This window comes from Artemia franciscana, chromosome 17 (assembly GCF_032884065.1).
Source record: "Artemia franciscana chromosome 17, ASM3288406v1, whole genome shotgun sequence".
NCBI classification, from domain to species: Eukaryota; Metazoa; Arthropoda; class Branchiopoda; order Anostraca; family Artemiidae; genus Artemia; species Artemia franciscana.
Window position 1 is genome coordinate 25,895,434 of NC_088879.1, and position 26,304 is coordinate 25,921,737.

The 26,304-nt window shown below is 35.6% G+C and overlaps 1 protein-coding gene across 12 annotated transcripts in view; it reads right to left on the bottom strand.

Moving 5' to 3' along the window:
- LOC136038068 (forkhead box protein P1-like) overlaps positions 1-26,304 on the bottom strand; it is a 188,305-nt gene that overhangs the window by 59,230 nt on the left and 102,771 nt on the right. For 11 of the 12 annotated variants that reach the window (XM_065721040.1, XM_065721041.1, XM_065721046.1 and 8 more), the window contains 2 exons: positions 18,302-18,484; positions 1,229-1,324 (listed from right to left, as the gene is read on the bottom strand). In XM_065721040.1, the coding sequence (XP_065577112.1) occupies positions 1,229-1,324; positions 18,302-18,484 (279 nt within the window). Of the gene's footprint in view, positions 1-1,228; positions 1,325-7,417; positions 7,535-18,301; positions 18,485-26,304 lie in introns of those variants that run through there. The other variant, XM_065721048.1, reaches the window with a different exon arrangement.

Below are 26,304 nucleotides of genomic sequence, written 5' to 3' on the forward strand. Positions count from 1 at the left end.
CCCCAGCTCCTTTTTTTCTCAAAATTATGAGAAAGCCATTTAGCCAAAAAATAAATATGCAAATTTCGTTTTAATTATTCATCTGCGGAGAGCCACAATCAAAGCATGCATTAATTAAAAAACGTTCAGAAATTAAATAAAAAAAAACAAGTTTTTTTAACTGAAAGTAAGGAGCGACATTAAAACTTAAAACGAATAAAAGTTACTTCGTATATGAAAGGGGCTGCTCCCTCCTCAACGCCCCGCTCTTTATGCTAAAGTTTTTTTTTACTGTTTTAAAAAGTAGAGTTGAGAGAAGGCTTCAAACTTTAGCGTAAAGAGCAGGGCGTTGAGGAGGAAAAGCCCCTTTCATATACGGAGTAATTCCTGTTCGTTTTTTTGAACGGGGCGTTGAGGAGGGAGCAGCCCCTTTCATATACGAAGTAATTTCTGTTCCTTTTAAGTTTTAATGTCGCTCCTTACTTTCAGTTAAAAAACTTGTTTTTTTGTTCATTTAATATATAAATAACACGGAACTCCACCAGATATATCGCTTTGTGGACGGCAATAATTTTGGCAATCATACAGGCTGGATCATTTGTTTCCAGACCCCCTAGGTTGCCTTTGTGGGTATTGACTGGTAATCAGTTGGAGTTTGTGTAAGCGATAGAGGCAATTTTAGTCTTCACAATAATTGAAGCACGTTAAGCCATAATTAGTAATCAGTGTAGAGGCTTGTCTTAATTGGTGAATAACGATAAAAAGGATCGTTCTTTTTTAGCAATAATGTCAATAAGGTAGATAGAATGGCTACTGCTTCATTAGGGGAGGAAGGCGTGGTATGGTCAAACTATCTTATACCTAGTAAAGGAGGAGACAAAGGCGAATCTCTACTAATCATCTTATATTCCTAGAATATTCCAGGAGTAGTGCACTGACTCAAAAGAACCCAACCTGGGGATGTGTCTCTGCTGATCCGCGGTTAAACTGAGCTCGAGATTCTTGAGCTGGATCCCTTGAGCTACTTGAACCATTTTTTTAAAATCATTAACTTATAGCAATTTCACTGATTACTCTTAAAATGTAACAAAGTTGGTGCCATTTATCTATTTTTTTGCACCAAGGATACAGTCATTATATGACAATGTCGCTTACGAAATGAACTGTCGGAACAAGTACTTATCGTATTAATTTCTTAAAACAAGATTATTTAAATAAATCATCAGGAGGAAAGGATAATGTGGCTCACCTGAATAAGGAATGTCTGTTGAAGCAAATTCATCTGAAGTTGTTCTTGCAGCTGCTGTATCACCCCTTCTAATTGCTTCCGCCCTGCCTCCGCTAGCTAGAAAAAAAAAGTTTTTACTACACAAAGTAATCAAAATGGGCTAAGCGTTAGAGACACATACCACTTTTCGCCTTCTCATGTTGATTCTACATTAGTCTTGAATAGAATCTTTCCAGGGGGCTAAGAATACTACTTCAGCGCATTTTTAGGCCAATTTTGATTTTTTTTTTTTTTTTTCCGAGAAGGAAATCCGAAGCCATTTCGAGGAGACTTCCCCCCTCTTGCCGTGTGAAATAGCTTACGTTATGGAGCTGAATTAGATGGTTTCACTATAGTGATCATTACTTGAAACTTGGCTTCTTAGCATGCATCGTTTACAATTAGCATGGCAAAATACAGTCTTGTTGCAATTTGGGGTTTTCCGACTTTTTCCTGGCTGATATGCGAAAAAAAAAATATGGGCTTCATCAGTGCTTAAATCAAAACTATTGAAAAAGCTCTTGATTTCCAATTTCTTTTCCTTTTACTGTCATCTGACTATTAACTGATCCCTTAATTATTGCCAATCAACATATATAACCAGATTTTTAGCAAATACTAACTATTGCTATTATTCGTAATAAAAACCCGGCAATCGATAGGAAAAGCCTAGCACCATTTAAGATTATAATCTGTAAAATGGGTATCAGAGAATTATTCACCCGCCAAATACCCGAATCAAACAGTTCTTGGTAATTAACTGTAGTAAGGAGCGACCCGGCTCAATAGCAAACGAAACTCTAAAAAACTGAATTTTGATACCAAAAGTTACATCAAAAGAATTGTATTTTTATGCTGATTTTACATATATAAGTTTCATCAAGTTTAGTCTTAACCATCAAAAGTTATAATCCTGAGAAAACTTGCCTTATTTTAGAAAAAAAGGAGGAAACACCCTCTAAGAGTCATAGAATCTTAACGAAAATCACACCATCAGATTTAGCGTATCAGAAAACTCTACTGTAGAAGTTTCAAGCTCCTATCTACGAAAATGTGGACTTTAGCCAGAAGACAAATCACGCATGCGTGTTTATTTGTTTGTTTTTTTCCCTAGGGGTGATCGTATCGACCCAGTGGTTCTAAATGTCACAAGAGGGCTCTTTCTAGCAGAAATTAAAAGTTCTAGTGCCCTTTTGAAGTGACCAAAAAATTGGGAGGATCTTTCCATGGAGGAATTTATCATGAGGGAAGAGAATTTCCATGGAGGTGGCGCAGGATTTTCTAGCATTATTTAAAAAAAAAAACAATGAGAAAATGAATAAAAATGTGTTTTTCAACTTGAAGTAAGGAGCAGCATTAAAACTTAAAAGGTACAGAAATTATTGCGTATATAAGGGTGCGTCTCCTCCTTAATACCTCACTCTTTACGCTAAAGTTTTTTACTAATCTCAACTATTTATTCTACGGCCTTTGTGATTCAGGGGTCATTCTTAAAGAATTGGGACAAAAATCAAGTTTTAGTGTAAAGAGCGAGACATTGACGGGGGGGGGGCAAACCCCCTCATACTATGTGACAAAAATATACAGCTATAGAAGTTCATTACGTAAGTTAATTCGTAAGAAACGTATATTTATTACTAGTAAAAACGTTCGTAAAAAAGGTTCTAGTTGCCTTTTTAAGTAATAAGAAATTGGAGGGCAACTATGCTCCCTCCCCCACCCTTTTTTATCAAAATCATCCAATCCAAACCATGAAAAAACCATTGAACAAAAAAAATAATATTCAAATTTTGTTTTAATTATTAATGTGCAGTGAGCCAAAATCAAACCATGCATTAATTCAAAAACGTTCAGAAATTAAATAATAATAAAAAAAATTGTAACTGGAAGTAAGGAGCGCTATTAAAACTTCAAACGAACAGAAACTATTCCGTATATGAAAGGGGTTGTCCCCTCCTCAACGCCCCGTTTTTTTACAGACCGGGACACCGGGATACAAATGACGACCGGGACACAGGGAATATAAATGACGACCGGGACAAAGGGACACAACTACAACGGGGACGCCGGGTGGCACAGGGGGATATATAAATGACGACGGGGACACAGGGAATGTTCGATTAGCAATCACCATCAACAAAGCTCAAGGGCAATCATTAGAATCATGAGGTATAGATCTTACGCGCGTGCTTACGCGCGCGGGGGGGGCTTGGGGGGGGGGCGAAGCGCCCCCACCAACTAGGTGTTGGGGTGGCGCGAAGCGCCACCCCAACAGCTAGTGAATAATAAAAAGCTGAAAAGTTCAGTAGAAATTCCTAACCAAAAGATAGGATTTTTTTTTTAGCAGAAAAGAGAGATGCTTGAACTTCTGCCCTTACTTCCTAAGATAAAGAATTGCATATCCAAATCGAATAGAAGTCAAAGACAGGTATACCTGCATCATTAATGTTGAAAAAAATGACGACATTTACGATTCGACAAAAGCAATCCGGTCCCAGATTTAACACCCCTGAAATTGATTTTTTAGGCTTGGATGATTGCGGTTTGTTAGTCGTTGTGCGATATTATTTTTCTTAGTTGAGACTCCTCACCCTCTCATTGCCTACAATCAGTGTTTCCACTTCATGATGGCAAGTTTTCCGTTCTGGTTGACCAAAAATCCGTAAAATTCCGACGACTGAAACGAAAAATCCGTCGAAATTTCCGTTAAACAATCCTACAAATCCATAACAAAAATGTGTCCAAACAGAACTCTCGTGGTAAGCAGTTGTTACAAGCAGAACAGTGTGCTCTGTTGAAACACTTCCTAGAGTTCAATGCTGTCCTCAGCATTGATTCCACCAGAACGGAAGATTCCACCAGATCCGTGGGCAGTCAAACGAGAAAAAGAAGCTGAAAATTCCATTTATTCACCCCTTGAAAAAGGTGGTTTGAACGGGGATAGATAAGAAGCCTGGACAAATGATGCGCTGGCTTCTTGAATTTCGCCTAAAATATCGTCAAGCCGAATTACGAATCAGTAAGTGCGTTCTTACCCAGAGTTGTCTTCCGAGTTCGTATCTTGTTTCTTCCTTTTTGCATTTTTAATGTAACTAATGACCCCCCCCCCCACACGAAAATACAAAATAGTTGGAAGACGGATGTTTACCAGTTCATGGATATTTTTCATATAGTCCAGAATGTCGCCGAGTATCTCGTTGCCTGTGAATTGCTAAATGATTTCCACAACTATCTCATAGTGAAAAAGAACACAACTTCATGAAACAAAGTGTGTCAGTGACGCTTTTGCTTTATTTGGACCAGAGTATATCTCGTAACGCTCGTTTTTCAGTCTCTAGACTAGACTTTCTATCTGATCGTACAGCTCAAGCATACAATACTCTGTTGAGTGGTACACGAATCAGCCCGTTGTCTGAATAATTAGGCAACTAAGCTAACTCAGTAAACATTATCCTTTTATCGTGATAGATCACGATCTGTAGTTACTCAGACCAGCGTCGGTCTGACTGCAACTTCTCCAGAGATTTATAGGCGAGCATCCGAAGATATACCTTTTCCAAAGCAAGGTATTACCTGACATTTTCAGGGTCCAACTCTAACGCAAACGTCCCTCTGACGTAGGCTGCTTTCATAAACTTCATTGCCAATATACGGATCAGCAGCTCCACTTCTGGTTTTATATGATGGAAGAGTGGCTTTTCACTATAGAAGAGTGTGTTAAAATCATTGAATAATTCCAGAACATAGGATTCTCAGAAGCGGATTAGCCAACGCTCCTGCAGCTCGATTGTTAGCGTGATTAAGGTCTTCGACAGCTACCTAGACACCTTGATTTAATTGTTTTGTATCTTGGCTAGAATTTTTTCAGCGCGCAGAGCGACCGAATCTTTTAATTATATTCGTTTAACAACTCAAATATTAACAAAGATTTCGATTTCTATTTACTTTGTCAAAGCAAGTTGAAGCGAAATCCAGTGCTTCCACTTGTTTCTCTTTAAAAATCTTGCCAGGGATCTAAGACATCCTGAAAAATCTTGCTGAAGAAGTCAAAAATCCTGTCGAAACTCCACTTTTATAGATCTTTGATAACCTGTGTTGTGCGACTTAGGTATTTGAAAGGATATACTTCCTTATTTTTTACCAGGAAATTACCCATGAAAATCGAAAAACTTCATGAATTCAAACGTCAGTTAATGATACTGTCCACTTTACGAAATGCAACAAATAGACTAATAGTTGGCACTATATAGAAAATAGCTTCTAGGCCTCATATGATTTGTAAGCCATACTTATGATAAGCACTAAGCAGATGAAAACAAAATTGGTACAACCTTTCTCTCTTATACAACCTTGACAAAAAGCATAGCTAAAAATAAAATAAAAGTAAGCATTGCTGTATTTTGATTTTGTTTACCGCCCTCCCACTATAGCTATTTCAGAGAAATAAAATAGTCCAGGCAATTCACAGATTTTCAGATTTTTCTGCGGTCTTTTAAGCGTACAGTTAAAAATGGACGAAGAATTAAAATAGGGCTTCAATTATGGCTACATTTCATACTAAATTCCTTATTCTCGCTGCAAACGGCATTCTGTGTTTTCACAAATCTAAAAAAAAATCCTACCAAGGTCCAAAAATCCTGAATATTAGGATAAATCCTGGAAAGTTAAAGCACTGGCGAAACCCTCAATGTAGGAAGTATCACTTTCTAGGCTAAGCAAATCTTTTTTGTGTCTGTTAAATATCTTTCTCTGTTTCCATTGTCGAACACCGACTTTGACCCTTCTGGAGAAGCAACTACCAGCTAAAATACCAGCCGTTTAATACCCACCAAAAGGTGATTTCTGCCGGTATGGTTAAAATCAAGTGGCATGAATAAAATCAAATAACTGGCTAAAATCAGATTTCTAACTCCTACTATGTGGTTGCACTCCGCTATTCAAAGACTGTCATACTTCTTTCAGGTATTAAAGAAACCGTGTAGCTGCGTAAAACATTCTGTCAGTAAAACAAGAAGGAAAAGCTACGAAATTCAGTTCTTGAAGTAGCCTATTTACTAGCCGCGTCTCGTATCAACGTATACAACAAAAGACCTCCTCAGTATCTAATATTTTCCTCGCTTTAATATAACACAGTACTAACTCCCGGCATAAATAAATCGCGGGAATCAACCTGACCTGATGACTCACTGCCTAGCTCACGGTTGCTTGAAAAGTGAATGCAACTTGATTATGTTAACCCCAAACCGGTTTCTGGACTGGAGGAGGCGAGCTAACTAGTCCGGGAATCAACCCTGGTTGAAAAATAGTCGGAACGGAAAACAACAAAGAAACAACAGTAAAGATTGATACTTAGAAAACATCAGTGTGATTTGAATTTGAGAACTGAGAATAAAAACAACTAAATTCGATTCTTACATAAAATCTTTGAAAATCCGTCAAAAATCCGGAAATCCGACGGATCAAATTCTCATCCGTCGAAGACTCAAAAAATCCGCTTTTGACGGAAAAATCCGTCAAAGTGGAAACGCTGCCTACAATGTTACTATTGGTGAAAATCAAGTATAAAACACATACCGCATTGTTATTGTTGTCTACTTAAAACCCGTAGCAGTTGTCTACCCGTATTCATCCTAGCCTTAAAAATCAATTTTAGGGGTGCTAAATCTGTGACCGGATTGTTTCAGCCAATCGTCTTAGAGGAGAAGTTTCAGCCAGTCTCTTTGGGGGAAGGGTCAAATAAATATGTCTTAAAGATAAAATTGATCTATGGATTATTATACAACTGAAAGGCAAAACAACTATGCACAGCAGAAAATAAAATTATAGTAGTGCATAATAAGAATATATAAATCGAAAATTAAGAAATATTGAATAATGCATGATGATAAAATTTTGATATCAAAGAATTAATCCATCAAATATATTGATACCACCATAAACACATACTTGAATGAAGATGTCCCCATGATTAACCAGAATAAAAAAAAGCCAAAAGGCAAAAGAAATCCTTAAAATAGCCAGGGACAGTTCTTATCGTGAGAATAGTTCATTTAGAGACTCCGCAATCTATATTATGACCGTTGAATCTCGTTACATTTACCTCTCAATTAATCTTTTTGTGTATCCTAAAATATACGCCATTTACAAAAGGTAAGAAGTGAAATAATTTACCTACAAATAAATATGTCGCATTACTCCTAATACAAGATTCATTCACGTTGGTGTCTAAATTGAGATTGTTTCCTAGTTTTGAACTGGAGAAAGGGGAAAAATGGAACACAACTCTGTATCAATGCGCAAGAACTTTAAAACAACATTTTCTAATCTTGTCAGATGGAGATCCGTCTCGACTAGATAATCATTTAAGAAATTACCTTAACCATTATCGTTGTCAAACGTCTAAGAAATCCTAAAATCTTATCATAAGCATGAGCTTGGGCTTATCTAGGTAGTTTTTCAGTAGGGGGGGGGAACAGCTAAGGAATTAAATTTGATGTCTTTTGCCAACTCTACACTTACTTTTGGGAGCTTTTCTAGGGCAAAGGGTGGGGTGGGAAGGGACCCTGCTCCCTCCCATCACTGCCAAAAACACAAATAATCTTGATGATTCTAGGGAGTCCCCTCGCTCCTTGTACATGCCTATTCGGTTTATTTTTTTAAGGTTTTCTCTTTAAAGTTAGGTTCCTTTACATTAATAGAAACCTTATTCCGATACTAATCTCTTTAAAAAAGAATGGTCCAATTTGCAAAGAAAATTTGAAAAAATTGAAATTTTGGACCTGGGGAAAGGAAAGAATTTCAAAAACGCTAGGGATAGGTAATTATCGAGGTCCAAAGAGAAATTAAGATTTTGGAGGAGAGACGGACCCAAAGTCCCCTTCTTCCTCCTCTATGCGCCTAACTGGGACCTATTTTTGAAACTCGTGTATCAAACTCAATTCTTCCACTTGAGCAAAGACCGTCCTTTTGGGCAAGTCCCGAGGGAGGGAGGAAGAAAGGATGGATGCCCCAGATTAGGCTGGGATGGAACAATAAAAAAATCATTAAAATTATCTGGGATTTCATAGGAGGTGGCAAAAGCGGAAGCTCAGGAGACATTATCACCAAAGTGTCAGCCCGAGACTGAAAAATGGTGCAATGAGTTAGAAGTTATTAAATTAAGTCCATTTAGGCCCTTTTATTAGAAGACTGTCTTTAAACTATACCTAGATTATCTTTTTGTCATTAGAAGTATCAACTGGATAAAAAGATTAGGGAAATTTTGATGGTTTCAAGAGATAGAAAGATGTTGAAATTTTAGAGGAGGGACGACCCCAAAGTCCCCTTTGCCCTCCCCTCTGAGCTTGAATAGAACTTTTTTTGAAACTTAAGCATAAGAAATTAAATTCATCCAATTGAAAGACTGTTCTATTGAATACCACACAAGGTGAAAAAAAAAAAAAACGTTGGATGCCCCAGATAAGGCTGGGATGAAATAATAAAAAAGAATGCTTGAAATTATCTTGGATTTCTTGATAGGTGGAAGAAGCTGATGCTTAAAATATGGCTGGATGGAGGTAGCATTTCCGCCAAAGTCACAGTTCCAGTCTGAAAATTGTTGTGACAAGTTACTAGTGGTAGGCCTACTATCAAACTAAGTTTACTTTGGCCTTTCAATCCAAAGTCTACCTTTAAACTATAACTGAATTATTTTCTTTTTTTATTAGAAGTATCAACAAGATAAAAAGATTACGTAGTTTCACTGCATCTTTAAGCGGTCCCATTATATCCTCTGACCGTAAATAAATTCCTTATGTCTAGCATGAATATAATGTTGTCAAGGGGAAACTTGGAACCCTTCAGGGACCAACGAGAAAGAATGCATGAAAACACTAATTTTTTGGACACTTTAGTGGACGAAAGGGGAAACAAAAATGAAAAATGTTTCACATAACAGAGGAACTGACAAATCTTATCGAAAAATATGCAAAAAGACTGTAAACAAATAGGTACTTTAGAGAGAAAAAGGACGCAGCATCAATAGAGCTTGAGCTATAAATCTCCAGTTTTGGAAAACCAGAAAATCAAAATCTGTCCAATTTTTTCTACGAAAGAGGGATTCGACTAACTGTAGGGTGGTAAATTGGCACTGTAAAAGGAGAGGGGATAAAGTTTAATAGCCTGTATTATAGATTTCAATAGAAGTATGGTTAGGCCACACTGCAAAAATCTGGCCAGCAAAAATCAATACAAAAAGTAAATCTAGATATCCTTTCAAGGGTTTGTACGACGTCATTCACTGGAAGACAAATTGGAGGGAAATTACTACCAACAGAGACCCAGACATGAAAGAAGGGCTGGGAGGAGGAAAGTGGCTTCAGGGGCAGCCCCCCCCCTAAATTCCAAGATTTTATTTATTAGCGACAGAAAAATTGAAGCTTCGTTCAGCTTATTGCAAGTACCTAAAATTTTTACTGCGCATGCCGCTCCACGAAAGACATTCCTCATTGCTAAACCGCTATAATATGCTTTATTATAATATGATTTATATGCTTTATTTATTTAATATGCTTATTTATTTATATATATTATTTATTTAATATATAATTAAATATATTTATTTAATATATATTTATTTAATATTATTAAATAATTTATTTTAATTATTTATTTAATATATATTATTTAATAAATTTATTTATTTAACTTATTTATTTAATATATATTATATTATTTAATATGCTTTATAATATGATTCTCTGGATATGATACCTGAGGTGGAAGAGTCGGCAAGGTCGAAGTCCCTTCGTAAACAGGCAAGTTTCTTCTTACCTGTACATATTTTTTTATGATTGCAATTTTTGAAGTTGAGTTGAATTAGAAGTCATATTATAATCTTTTTCTTTCTTTTCTTATTCTACTCCACTTTTTCTCATTGTATAAGTGGACATCAATAAATACTTTTACTTTATATTTTTCCTGTAATTTATAATATTCTTTCCATTTAACTTCCCTGTTTCTGTGATATATTGATGTTGCATTATTTATTAAGTTTGAATACTTTTCAATAAAAAATTATCAGCACAAGACAACAGGAGAAAACGTCTCCAAAATGGCTCCATTTTTTCCAAAGTTAGCTTATTACAAATCTGCTTTGATGTTATAATTATTATTCATTTATTTATCTTTATTTTTTTATGGGTGATCATATTGAACCCGCCCTAGAAAGTTGAGCAAGAACTTATCTAAATAGAAATTTTGAGCCCCCTTTTAAAAAAGTTATAATTATTAAGAATGAAAGATGGTAGAGGTTAGGGGGCCCTGAAAGTGGCCAAAAAACTTTTTATCTGATTGGTCTAAAATTTACAATCACATGTTTCTGAGCCAAAGGGAATCTAACGTACCAAGATTTGTCAGGTATTCCCTCCTCTCGAAAACCTGCCCTCAGGAAAAAACCCGGGTTGCCTCAAAACTCATATCCTTCAGTTTTAGGCTAAGGGATTGCCAATGCAGAAGGAAAAATAGACAGAAAAGTCTTTCCGAAAAATAGAATGTGGCAAGAGGGATCATTCGAACGGAAATTACAAAGTTCTAGTGCCCATTTTGGAGGGCAACTAGTCCTTTTCCCACGCTCATTTTTTTTCCAGAGTCACTGGATCAAAATTTTGAGATAACCATTTTGTTCAGCATAGTCAAAAATCTAATAGCAATGTCTCTGAGGACGACTTAATCCCTAATAATCCCCTGGGGAAAGGCTGTAGGTTATGAGCTTTACCTATTGTTTACATGTAGTATTGGTTATTGGGGAGTTTACAGATGTTTTCATGTTTTTTTCTGGTGGAGGTCGGGGGATTCGGGGGGAGGGGGTAACATGGGAGGATATTTCCATGAAAAATGTTTCATGGGGGAAGTGAATTTTCCATAAAGAGGGCGTCGGTTTTCCCAGGATTATTAAAAACAATCAGAAATTAAAACAAAAAAACAAGTTTTTTCAACTGAAAGTAAGGAACAACATACAAGACTTAAAACGAACAGAAATTATTACATACTTTTTTTTTAGTTTTTTAGCTTTTTTAGTTTTTTTTTAGTATTTTCTTTTTAGTTTTTTTTGTAGTTCTTACCTTTTTCAGTTTTTTTCTTCTTTTGTATTAATGCTAAAGCTAAGGTTCAAACCTGGAGCCTCTCGGACCTAGAACCTGAAACATAACGCTTTACCAACTCAACTACTTCGGCGTGAATACATTCGTTTTGAGCAGCTTCCTCGGGTGTTGCCTTTGTAGGTTCTTCAGTCATTTTACAATTAGAAATTTCTCTTTCAACGATATTCTTACAATTAAAAATTTGTCTTTGAGCGATATTCTTAAATACCTATGTCCTGGTCGTCATTTATATTCCCTGTGTCCCGGTCGTCATTTGTGTCCCCAGTCTGTAATTTCTCTTTGAGTGTCCCGGTCGTCATTTATATTCCCTCTGTCTCGGTCGTCATTTGTGTCCCGGTCTGTAATTCCTCTTTGAGTGTTTTTTATTTTTATTTTTTTTAGTTTTTTACCTTTTTTCTTTTTTCAGTTTTCTTTTTCTTCTTTATTTTTCAGCGTCACTATGAAATACATATCGCCGAACCTTTGTTTTTTTAACTAAAATCTGGTAGGCATTGATGACCTTATCCAAGTCAAAATCCCAAACCCAATCATCATCGCTATCATTTTCAGTTTTGATATGTTTTGACTCTCGCTGTCCAGGTGGATTTTCATCTAACTGCGCGGTTTTGCGTTCTTTAGCCGCAAGCCTGTTTTCTTGCTGTTCTTGTGATTCCTCGGCACGCTTTCTTTTCTTACTTTCTCTATCAGCCGCAAGTTTTTTGGCATAGACTCTTTGAGCAGCTTCCTCGGCTGTTGCCATTGTAGGTTCTTCAGTCATTTTACAATTAAAGATTTTTTCGTCCACGATCTTCTTACAATTAAAAATTTGTTTTTGAACGATTTTCTTAAATACTTTTAATGACGTCATCGTCATAACAAACATGACGACAACTAACTTCATGACGACAAAATGACATGACGTCACTCGACAGACCCACAGACAAACAACTTATTTTTATATATATAGATATGAGGGTGTTTGCCCCCTCATTAATACCTCGCTCTTGACGCTAAAATTCAAATTTTGTTCCAATTCTTTAAGAATGACCCCTGAATCATAAAGGCCCTTAATTAGAATAAATAGCTGTTTTGAAAGTACTAAAAATACTTTACCATAAAGAGCGAGGTATTGATGAGGGGACGAACACCCTCAGATACGAAATAATTTCGGTTCGTCTTAAGCTTAAATGTTGCTCCTTGCTTTCAGTTGAAAAAAAAAATGTTTTTTATTTTATCTTAGGAATGGCTTGGGGGATATACATTGACTTTCAGAGTGGTAGGGGGTGGTGGGGGGTCAGTATAGATCAGACAAACAATTTTTATCGGGGAGGGAGCAGAGGTAAATCTAAATGTCTTATCGATTTAGGTAAATTTAAATGTCTTATGACGACGGGTCATCGAATAAGGACATAAGCAATGTTTAGCCAACGGTTGGGGATAAAGTTAAAATTTCAGGTGCTGTTGGGGGAAGTAAAGGAGAGTGGGATTTTCGAAATGAGGGAATGCGGAACGGGCTACGCATTTTTTGCCTTGGATCCAACAGAGGGTTTCACTATAAGCTTCTAAGACACTTATAATGCATGAACTGTTAAGTAGCAAGGTAAATCAAAACATACAACATGTTGCCATATTATCAAAATAACATATCTACAATATCTTGGGAGCAGCTTGGAGGGGGAGGGGTTCAGATTGGAAGTTTCAGGAAGTATTAAGCGAGCTAGGTGAGGAGGAAAAGATTGGATTAAACTTCAGGGGTTAAGTGAACCTCACATTTATTTGTTATTTTGGGAGAGGTAAATCTAAAGACAGTATGCATATCAAGGCTGAAATAACACATCAGCGATATGTCAGAAAAAGCTTGGGGGTGCAAGGTGACTGCAAATTTGTTTTTAGGAGCGGGGAAGGGAGCAGCTAAAAATACTATAGCTCTGATTTAGGTGAACAGTTTTACATTAAAAGCCTGTTGTATGCTACTAGATTATCTAACTGGTGTATTTGTAATATCTCGAATGGTTTTGACTTGGGGAGGGGCAGAGGCAAATCGGAAGAAATCACGCATCAAGATTATCAGAATGGCACTTCGGGAACATCTTAGGAACGATTTATAGGGTCGAGAGTTTTGCAAACTCTAAAATTATTGTGGGGGGATACAAGGGGACATAATACTTTTTTGTTTACAGGAATGGTATTCCGCGGTGTGCATTTTTCACGGGGAGGACGGGGATTTTACGCGGGGTACTTTCTGGGGGGATGTTTTCCAGGGGGTATTTTCCACGGGAGTTATTTTCCGTGGGAGTATTTTCCGAGGGAGGGTATTTTCTAAGGATGGGTAATCTCCAGGGGGGTATAAACGCCAAGAATCGTCAACTTGATGGGGATCAGCATGCTTTCAACCCCATAGAGGATTAAAATTACGCCAGATTCTCAATTCATACCATTAATAAACACTGGCAGATACAGGAGGATTCGGGGACCCAGGCTGCACAAGATTGGTTCTGGTGCCCTCATTCCTTTATTTTTTCCTGTTTTTCCCTCTTTTTTAAATGAATTTGTCAATTTTGCCAATTATTGGTGCCCTCGTCACATTGGGCCCCTCCAAGATTTTGCTTATGGACACCTTGGTCACATTGCCCCCCACAATATTTTGTTCTTGGTCCACCCCTGTAAATAAACCATCCACCCTAAATTCCATAGTAAAACGATTATTAAAAATCTATTGCACAGAACTACTCCTTATCGAAAAAATTGACTAAACGTTCAAATTTTTTTCAAGATTTAAATTAAAGTTCAATATTTTCATTATTAAGTGAACGAAGTAAAAAAACCTTACAATGTAAGTTACAAAATTTTCAATTAACCAATAGGCTAATAAAAATATATCAACAAAAAGCAGACTGAAATTAATTTTCAAAAAAACTTTCTGGAAAGAACTTTTCAGAGAAAAAAAACAGCCATATTAAAACCCAAGACGATTGGAAATAGATCGTATACTCTGTTATTGACACTCGGCCCAATAGTAACAAAACTCATACACGCTTATTGAGACTTGACCCAATAGCAACCAAAACTCTAAATGAAAGAATTTTGATAATAATTAATATTTAAAAAGAATTGGCTTTTTCTGCTGATTCCAAATATATAAATTATAAAAATGGGCAAAAGTCTAATGTTACCCATCAGAAGATACCAGCCTGAGAAAATTTGCCTGATTTTCAAAAAAAGAGGGAAAAACAGCCCAAAAAAAAAGTTATTAACGAAAATCAGACCGTCAGATTCATTATACAGAGAGCCCTTCTTTATGTTGTATTGGTAATATTCGTAGCCCTTCGTAATATTGCACATTTTGCCAGAACAAATATTACGGATGCATGCTTATTTGGTGTTTTTTCAAGGAGTAATTGTATCGAACCAATGCTCCTAAAAGATCGTAAGTGGGTGCAACTAAACGGAAATTATAAGTTTTGGGGCCCTTACCAATGCTCCTAAAAGATCGTAAGTGGGTGCAACTAAACGGAAATTAAAAGTTTTGGGGCCCTTTTTAAGTAGCCAAAACGACCTTTTCAAGTAACCAAAACGATCGGAGGGACAGCTAGTCCCCCTTCCACACCCATTTTTCCCATTGACTTCCGATCAAAATTTTTACCAAAATTCATAAACGGAATTTTTTTTTATTTCCTTTCTCTTTGGCGACTCAGTTTTATATGTGAAGATGTTTCAGTGGGAAAAACTTTCCATTTTGGAGGGGCTGGGTCAGAGGAAAATTTTCCACGGAGGAAAGGTGGGATTTACGACATGATTTGAAAATTTTTCAGAAATTAAACAAATACCCATTTTTTTTTTCAAATGAAAGTAAGGAGAACTTTCTAGGAGAAACTATTCCATAGAAGTTTTCAGGGAATTTTCAGTGAGGATGAAATTATCCGGAGGAAATTTTAGGGGCATTGAGGGAATTGTTCGTGGGAGGGGAATTCTCCATGGAGGGGGAGGATATCCCAGAATTACTCGAAAAAATCAGAAGTTAAATAAAAAAAACAAGTTTTTTCAGTTGAAAGAAGGAAGCAAATATATTAGGGGGCTTCCCCTCAAACTTTACAATAAAGTTTGATTTTTTGTCCCAATCCCTTAAAAACGACTCCTGATACACACGGAGTTTTAATATTTCTCCTTAATTTCAGTTGAAAAAGCTGCTTTTTTATTTAATCAAACATTTAGTGGTAACGAACTGTAGTAAGGAGCGACCCGGTTCAATAGTAATTGAAACTGTAAAAAATAGAATTTTGATATCAATAGTTACATAAAAAGAATCGTATTTTAGTGCTAATTTTAAATATATAAGTTTCATCAAGATTAGTCTTACCCATCAAAAGTTACAAGCCTGAGAAAATTTGCCTCATTTTAGAAAATAGGACGATACACCCCCTAAAAGTCATTCAATCTTGACACAAATCACACCATCATATTCAGCGTATCAGATAACCTTAATGTAGAAGTTTCAAGCTCCTATCTGCAAAAATGTGGAATTTCGTATTTTTTGCCAGAAGGCAGATCACGGATCCGTGTTTATTTTTATTTTTTTTTTGTTTTGTTTTTCCCGGGGGTGATCGTATCGACTGAGTGGTCCTAGAATGTCGCGAGAGGGCTCATTATAACGAAAATTAAAAGTTCTAGTGCCCTTTTTAAGTGACAAAAAAATTGGAGGGCACCTAGGCCCCCTCCCACACTCATTTTTCCCAAAAGTCACCGGATCCAAATTCTGAGATAGACATTTTATTCACCATAGTCGAAAAACCTAATAGCTATGTCTTTGAGGACGACTTACTCTCCCGCAGTCCCCGTGGGAGGGGCTGCAAGTTACAAACTCTGACCTGTGTTTACATATAGTAATGGTTACTAGGAAGTGTACGGACGTTTACAGGGGTATTTTTTTGGTTTAGGATGGAGATTTGAGGGGGGGGTTAAGTGGGAGGATGTTTCCATGGATTAACTTCTCATAGGGGAAGAGAATTTCAATGAAGGGGCGGCGGGATGTTGTAGTATTATTTGAAAAAAAAAAATAAATAAATATGAAAAGTTTTTTCTACTGATAGTAAGAAACAGCATTAAAACTTAAAACGAACAAAAAATATTACGCATACGAGGGGTTTACCTCCTCGTAATACCTTACTCCTTTACGCTAAAGTGTTTTTAGTAATTTCAACTATTTATTCTACGGCCTTTGTGATTCAGAGGTCATTCTTAAGGAATTGGGACAAAATTTAAGCTTTAGTGTAAAGAGCAAGGTATCGACGAGGGGTAAATCCCCTCATATACGCAATAAAAATATACGACTATAGAAGTTAATTATTTATAGTTAATTATTAAGTGAAATATAAGTTAATATTTATTTTTTTAATTATTAAATTATTAATTACTAAATTAAGTTAAATTTATAGTTAATTATTCGTTACGTAAGTTAATTCGTAAGTTACGTATATGTTTTACCAATGAAAGCGTTCGTAAAAAATTAAATGTTCTATTTGCCTTTTCAAGTAATCAAAAAATTGGAGGGCAACTAGGCCTCCTCCCTCGCTCCTTTTTTCTCAAAATCTTCCGATTAATTACAATGAATTAATATGCAAATTTCGTTTTAATTATTTATGTGTGGAGAGCCAAGATCAAAACATGCATTAATTCAAACACATCCGGAAATGAAATAAAAAAAACAAGTTTTTTTAAATGAAAGTAAGGAGCAACATTGAAACTTAAAACGAACAGAAATTATTCCGTATATGAAAGGGGCTTTTCCTCCTCAGCGCCCCGCTCTTTACGCTAAAGTTTCTTACTGTTTTAAAAAGTAGAGTTAAGAGAAAGAGTCAAACTCTAGCGTAAAGAGCGGGGCGTTGAGGAGGAAAAGCCCCTTTCATATACGGAGTAATATCTGTTCGTTTTAATTTTTAATGTTGCTCCTTAATTTCATTTAAAAAAAAACTTGTTTTTTTATTTAATTCATACTTAAAACGAAGTGAATTACTATCAATGAATAAATAAAACCCAAAGCTAACAGAAATTAAAATGGATAGCCACATAAACAATATAGATAACAAATACTACAAAAAAACTGAAAACAAAAGACATATTAAATATTTTCTCTTTTATATTTGTAACATTTTTTTTTCGTTGCTTTGTTACACAAAAACCATGCTGTCAAAATAAATATCGTTTTGAAAAAAATTCAAATGACATTCAAGCCCCTTCGAGGGTTTGAGAAGTAAGGGGGGCTAGAACACCCTTATCTTTGAATTTTGATTAGCATTGTTATATTATTTTTTGTCGTGTTTTGTTGGTATTAAAACAAACAAAAAACACTCTGCTCGAAACACAAAACAGTTTTCAGTAAAGTACAAATGACACTTGCCCTTACAACGTTTAGGGGGGGGGGGTAATTTCTGCTTCTGCTATTGCAATTTTTCTTGGTTTATAGTTTGACAAGATTATTCATTTTAATTTGTATCCGTTCGTTCTAGATTCATTTATTTATTTATAGCAGTATCTGTTTTTTATTTCATGATTCACGTGATCACTAATTTTAACTTCTATTCGTTTTGGGTTAATTCATTCATTGGTAAGAATTTATGTTCGTTTTCAGCTTGAATTACTATATGATTTTATTCCTGATAGTTTTATGTTTGAATATTGCGCTTTATTTTTTCTTAAGAAGCTCCTTTTTTGCAATTTATTTAAAACTAAATCTTAGGAACAAAATTATCTTATAAAAATCCTAATGCAATAAAAACTCTCACTTAATTACTGAAGAAATATTTCTTACACTTAATGATACCTTCATAGAACATACATTGAACAAAGAAAATGAAAGATGTAAAGAACATAGAACATACATAGAATAACCATTGTTTAATAGCAAAATAGAAAGCATCCTAAAATATGGTCACACTCTTACCTGGACCTGCGGATTATTCCCGAAGCCTGGTATGTTCCCTATTAGATCCGGTCGGTGTGTTGACTGTCCATCTAGAAGACTGGGGGTTCTGTTAACTGGCGAGGATGGAGAGTGAGGGCCATCTAATTTGGCCCCATATGGTTCTGGGCTTGAATGAATACCATTTTGGTAGGGAATCAATAACTGTAAAAGAAAGATAAATCATAAGAATCAAAAATACATCTGGCCATATGAAGTGGTTGACAAGCCCAATAACAATTTTATTACATTACGATACTTTGACCTATTTGTTATAGAAACAGTTTATAATTAATAGGTGGCTTCATTTGCTATGAATATTTATAGCAGACAAGTACGTTGGAATTCATTTCTAAGAGGACAGAAAACTTGGGGTTGGGGTGGGTGTATAAAAAACTATAAAAAACACAAAACACCTAATTTACAAGAAATATAAAAAACTTTCACAAAATTGCATATGTCTTGGGATTATGGAGATATAAATAGGCCAACGGGCTCAGCCGTGCCTTGGTTACCTACTTGGTTACAGAAGTGCTGCGTATATTATCATACTAACATATACCGCAGATAATGAATCATATTTTCATTTCAATTACTAATTCATCAAAGAAAAAAAAAAACATAAAACCCCGACGAGAAAAACATCTTACACGCTAGTGTACACAAAAAAATTCAAAACTTTTCCAAACCTAAGAATAATGGTACAACGGATTATTAGTAGCAACAATCATGTCAAACCAAGAACCTAGCAACCTTTTGATTAAAGCCGAGTACCGCGGAACGCGGTGCTTTTCTATTTTATACTTTTCACTTTGTTTAGCCATAACTCGCATTTAGTAAATAACCTAAAACGCCTTTCCCACTCAAGCATCGAAAGCTAAAAAATGTCTATACTCATGGTTAGACTCTACGCAAATATCCCTAAACAATTCGATTATTGTAATGCATGCAAATACAAGAACAAAAACGAAACATTACAGCGTCAAAAAAAAAACAACAACTTCTAAACAAATATCGACCATCGCCATATACAAAGCGGTACGCCCGGTTCAGTCCCGCGCCAAAATTCTGAGTATGTCAAATATTACCACATAAAACGAAGTAAATTGTAAATTCGTCAAAAAAACAGCAACGGTCAGGCGATTAATATTAAGACTATGAGGTATTATGGGGAAATGGTATAAAGCATGAGATTTGGGGTCCCAGGCCTTCTGTAAGTATGTGTCCCTTAAACTGTAATCAAATACTCTTTAAAGATGCAAAATATATATACATTTACCAAATTTATCCCTCTATGTCTTATTTAGTAGTCATCGAATGTAAAAGAAAAAAAAACTTGTTTAAAATCAGCTTATTTTCTAAACATTCCCCGTCGCTACCTAGCTTTCTTCGAGGCTTTCTTTTCCTAGTGGTAAGTTAAGCCTTCGTAATTCCTATTGATGGACGAGGCGCTAACAAGTTTTGAATGTTTTAAGTCACTTCTGATGCAAGGAGGGATTGAGATATCGGGCAAAGAGCGGGGAAAAGTTCGTTAATTTGTGGAATTCCTTGGACCCAAGGCAAATCTTCTAAAATGATAGGAAACACGATTGAAATGAGACTCAAGTATTGGTCCTGTAAAAGTCCTTAAATAAGTTTTGCCGCCGACGGGGGCTCTGATAAAGATGCAGAAACCGAAAATCTTTTAGAATTTCAAATCGAAAATTACAATTGCATTTGATCAATTTGGTTACATTAATTAACAAGTTTTTAACCGGTTCCTCACTTTCTTGGAAAATTCTAAAAGGGAAAAGTTCAATGTATGCACCAAGAAGAAAAGGGGGTCTGGTCGGAAGAAAACTTTTTGCAACTAGAAAGTTTTAATCTCCTTTGGGCTCCTGTTGTCAATATTGCATTTTTGTAAGAGATGATTAGAACAAGGGAGGCTGGGCAAAAGAGCCGACTTTTGTAATTTTAAGATGCAAAGGTCGATTATTTGCTAATGCCTAATTCTAGAAGATCAAGTTTTTCAAGAAACTTTTTGTTATTCAATCTTTGCCTTGTAGCCAAAGCAAAGACAACCAACAGTGAGAACATGAATTTCTAAAATTGAGCTATTTCTCGTGTTTTACAAAGCTAGTTTTAAAGAGTAATAGAAGAAAAATTAGGTGATGAAAGCAGTACAAATAAGAAAATGTTTATCTGACAACTAAGCTTTCCCTTTAGGCATTTTTTTCTTTTTTGTTTTTCTTTGGGCTTTCTCAATCATTTTTATTGATTAGGTTCTTTTTTTACCCTTGTATCGTACCATTTGGGACAATCCTATTGTATTAACAGATTGTGATTTGATTAATATGAGCGAATTCATTCAATTCAACTATTTTCTTGTGTTGACTCAAAACCAGTTTTTGGGGAAAGCGTGATTTATTGCAAAGAGAGCGTAATTGCTTGAATCATTAATATTTTAGACGCAAAGTGCAATGATTTTATTTTAATTAAGAAAATATACCAACAAAAGCAGAAATCTTGTGAAAAAAATCTCATTAAAATTCTTCAAGTTACATTTTATAAATCTAAAAATCCAAGAAGCTTTATGGTACAAGACAGGTAAAAGGAAAGTTGTATATTGAGACATGCGAGTCAAGCTCTATCTTACTGATAAGAGTAGTCTGGGTCATTCATTGTAAGGCTTTGAAGCTTGAATTGGAAACGAGGCAATACCCACTTCTTTTTTTTATTAAATAAAAAAACAAGTTTTTTTAACTGAAAGTAAGGAGCGACATTAAAACTTAAAACGCACAGAAATTACTTCGTATATGAAAGAGGCTGCTCCCTCATCAACGCCCCGCTCTTTACGCTAAAGTTTGACTCTTTCTCTCAATTCTTCTTTTTAAAACAGTAAAAAAACTTTAGCGTAAAGAGCGGGGCGTTGATGAGGAAGCAGCCTCTTTCATATACGAAGTAATTTCTGTGCGTTTTAAGTTTTAATGTCGCTCCTTACTTTCAGTTAAAAAAACTTGTTTTTTTATTTAATTTCTGAACGTTTTTGAATCAATGCATGTTTTGATTTTGGCTCTCCGCAGAGGAATAATCAAAACGAAATTTGCATATTTTTTTTTTGGCTCAATGGCTTTCTCATAATTTTGATCGAATGATTTTGAGAAAAAAAGAGCGGGGGACGAAGCCTAGTTGCCCCCCGATTTTTTGGTTAATTAAAAAGGCAACTAGAACTTTTAATTTTTTACGAATCTTTTTATTGGTAAAAGATTTACGTAACTTATAACTTAGCTTTGTTTCGAATTTTGTGCGAATAACTTTTCTCAGGTTTCTCCAGTCTAGACAACGTATATATTTGGAGTTTCCATAAAAATCCCAGCTCTTATTTTCAAAATTTTTGCATCGCTGTTTACCACACGTTCACTGACAGGACCACCATAGTTTATCTAGAGTAGAGTTGTTTACAAAATAAGGTACGGCCACACGTCCCTATAAGAACTTTTGTATTCTCATGTTTTTATTACATATATGAGGGGATTCGCCCCATCGTCAGTACCTCGCTCTTTACACTAAAGCTTAAATTTTATCCCAATTCATTAAGAATGACCCCCTGAATCACAAAAGCCGTAGAATAAGTAGTTGAAATTACTGAAAATACTTTAGCGTAAAGAGCGAGGTATTAGAAGGAGGTGAGCCCCTCATATAGGTAATAATTTCTGTTTTTTTTAAGTTTTATTGCTGTTCCTTACTTCCAGCTGAACAAGCTTTTTCACTTTTATTTTTTAATTGTTTTTTTTTAAATAATGCTAGTAAATCCTGCTCTCTCTTCATGGAAATTTTCTTCTCCCATTACAAATTCTCGAAGGAAAGTTCCCCCAGCATATCCCCCTCTTCTCAACCCCTCCCCCAAACCAAAAAAATCCTCCTGAAAACGCCTGTATACTTCCCAATAACCATTACTATATGTAAGCACAGGTCAAAGTTTGTAACTTGTTGCCCCTCCCACGGGGACTGTGGGGGAGTAAGTCGTCCCCAAAGACATAGTTATAAGGTTTTTCGACTACGCTGAATAAAATGGCTATCTCAGAATTTTGATCCGTTGACTTTGGGAAAATAATTAGCGTGGGAGGGGGCCTAGGTGCCCTCCAATTTTTTTGGTCACTTAAAAAGGGCACTAGAACTTTTCATTTCCATTAGAATGAGCCCTCTTGCAACATTCTAGGACAACTGGGTCGATACGATCACCCCTGGGAAAAAGAAAAAAAAAACAACAAAAAAACAAAAAAACAAATAAACACGCATCCGTGATCTGCCTTCTGGCAAAAAATGCAAAATTCCACATTTTTGTAGATAGGAGCTCGAAACTTCTACAGTAGGGTTCTCTGATACGCTGAATCTGATGGTGTAATTTTCGTTAAGATTCTATGACTTTTAGGGGGCGTTTCCCCCTATTTTCGAAAATCACGCATATTTTCTCAGGCTCGTAACTTTTGATGGGTAAGACTAAACTTGATGAAACTTATATATTTAAAACCAGCATTAAAATGCGATTCTTTTGATGTAGCTATTGGTATCAAAATTCCATTTTTTAGAGTTTTGGTTACTATTGAGCCGGGTCGCTCCTTACTACAGTTCGTTACCACGAACTGTTTGATCATCCCTTGTTCCACCATGTGTGGCATACTTATTACCACACAGGGCATATTTTCACTACGCCGCACCTCCTCGTGCCATGCTTGGCAAGAATAGCTTGGCTTACATGCATTTTGAAAGTGGGCGATCCCTTGACTGGGAATCCAGAGAATAACTTATTACACTGAAGAGCCTGGATCCTCAAAAGAAGTAAATTCAATGACTTTTCAGACTTCAATAGCTTGGAGGGAGGGGGGGTTGTAAGTAAAAGCTGTCCTTTCAAAATTCCTGTCCTTTCATCTAGCGTGTGGTGACACTTGGCATTTTTTCCAGCTTTGTAATCATTTTTTTTTATCAGGAATTGAGATCAAATGCTTGAAATAAATGAATACACTAATTTTACCAATTACAGTAATTAAATTAATTATTCTTGTGTCAAAAAAATACTCAAGTGTCGCCAAACGGTAGATGGAGCTGATAGTTTCTTCGACAATACTAGCACCAGTTCCTACTCCTATAACTTACCATACTCTTTGATTGAGACACTGAAGAATAAATTTGATGGGTTGTCCCTATCTGAAATCGTGCATATCAAGTGGCGGGAGTTATTATGCTGGATACCTGTGTGTTTAGGAGCACATAATGGTATGGAAGTATGCCATGTGTGGTGTTAAGTTTGCAACGTGTGCAGAACAAGTTGCAATCGGAATTGTACACCAGGTTGCGGAGAACTCATAATCAAAGGAAGAAAGTCTGGCTCATATAATCTCATACAATTTACCTGCATTTTGTCGTTTCTAATTTGTAGCCTTCCCTCTAAACAAATTATTGCACGCGTACCTGAAATACAAGCTGCAAATTTACAAGATTAAAAACCCATATACTTTTTATTCACATTTCTTTATCATTGTCTTCAATGTCGACCAACTTAATTTGTGCAATATTGACCAAGTGGAATATTGCAATATTGCAATACTGACCAAATTAATGACTTAATAAAAAGGTCGATTATAATCCACTACACAAAAAGTTTGTTTTCTTTCCAAAATGCAATGATAATTGACAAAAATAGCTTCTCTCGGTATACTTCCCAGAAAATTAAGTGTTCCGCTCATAAGAACCGATGAAATATGAAGTACATGAAGAAGCTACGATCTAGGAACACACTTCCTTGAAATGGGGAAAACAAAAGTCTGTCCCCATTAAAGAAAGACGAACGACTGACAGATTACTAGTCGAAAATAGAGGTATATATCACTGTTAGATTTATTTTGCCACTTAAGAAGTACTTTGACAATATTACCTACCAATACTTTTAATGAATCCTGCAATCAACAAAAACGTGCTATATTTCACGACATGTTGGCTTGTCACAAGAGAATAATGTTACAGTCAATATATGCTTTCTTGCTGCTAGATGTCACTGGACGTCTTCCCATGTGCTAATCAAATATTACATATCTTCAATACTGTTGCAAGCTTCTTTAAATAGAACTAATTCAATTACTGGATGACTAGCGCTCTGCTGATTCATTCTAGTGGTACCGTGTGGTGCATAAATGGATAAGTTGTAGCGTCCAGCAATTTATAAGACTTCTTTCCTCTCTTCTTGTGAAACTTATAGTATTTTGAGGTTCCTGCAGAAAAGTCATTTTTGTTTGTGAAAGACAGCACATAGTCTCTTTACTGTTCCCCTCCATGGTGGTTTCGGGCACTAGTATTTGTTTTTCTCTAAAAGCTCAACTAAAGACCAGTCCATGGGAAACTAAGGACTCTAGTGAATCTAAGACTTTTAGGTTTACTTTAATACATAGCTGTGAATAATACTTGCTTAACAACAATTACTAGATATATACAAAACATATACTGGAGTACATTTTGGGTTCGAACTTTTGCTTCAGTGGGGTGGGGGCAGGTTTGTCAGAACAGAAAAAACAGGTGAATTACATCATTTAAAAGTTCGTTCCGAAGTCTATCGAAATAATAGGATAAATATCTAGAATATGTCAAATCTGGATGGGGGAGGGGCTCCTTGTATACTTAAGCGCCTCGGATACTTCATTTTGTTTAGAAAACAGGTTGAGATACATAAATTCCACCAGATCTTTTTGCATGTGTGTTATCACCTTTAAATGTGCTTCCATCAGTTGAAAACACTTTAAATTCTATCACTGTCTGGTGAATCCAACCCTAGTCCACGTTCCATCAGAAATTTAGGAAAAAAAGAAGGGAGAGAAAACAAATAAACCCATGGATACAATTATGTAAAGATCCCAAATACAAGGTGACGAACTGAAAAAAGACAGATTTCAAAGCAAACAAAGAAAGTTGTTTGCCCAGTATTACAAAAGGGCAAACAATTTAATATTATAAAACTGAATTATGTTACCCTCTATTTCAAAACGAGTTATTTTTCCAAACAAGTTGAAAACAGGAAGAAACTTTGCATTAGAAAGTAAACATAACGAATCGACATAATTAAAAATAGAATTATAACCACTGATGTGAGATAATGTCTCTTTTACTTGCAATCTCCCTTAAAAATGAAAAAAACATGGTCTGAAAAAAGAAGGTGGCGGAAACGCAACCGTGTTTTCCCCCATCTTTCACATATCAGGTGGTTATTATCAATGTCCAGTAATGAATTTAAAAAACAAACATTTTTCTTCCCTAGTTAAACGTAAAAGGAAAAAATGTGAGGTCAGGTGTGAATGTTCAGCTTCGAATCGTCTATTTAGAACTGGAAGATATTAATTCCAGTCCAACTTTCCAGTTTCATTTGACCTGATTAGTCCTTTTTGAAAATGAGAGTTAGGAGAAAATATGAATTTTAGAATTCTTAAAAGTGGCCGCTTCTGCTTATTTAGACTTGAAAAAAAAAAAAAAAAAAAAAAATCAGTATGGAATGAACACTGGATTCTTGGCCTCACGCTTTCCTTATAAGGTATGCAGACTTGATTAAATAAACCAAATAGTATGATAAATTTAAGCTCGTATTATTCGGAATGCAAGATTAAAAAGAAATCATATTTTTTCCTGGAAAATTCCCGCGGATATTTTACTTTTTTGCATATATTGGAATTGATGTTTCCCTAATATTGAAAGATTACGATGAAATGGATTCTTCAATTCAAAATTTGTATCCCTTCAGAGGGGGAAGTAGAAAGCTCATTTTTCGGACAAGCCGCAGTTTGCATATTACTAAGTATGTAATAGATGACCATACCATATTTAAGAAAAAACTCATAAAGTATTCTGTCAACTCAGCTCTATAGCAAGAGGTTTAAGAGACACTTTTCAGAAAGACTGGTAATAATGGAAAGCTATAAAACAAGGAGTCTTTCGCATAAAGTCCCGTAAATATTGAAAGATTGGAA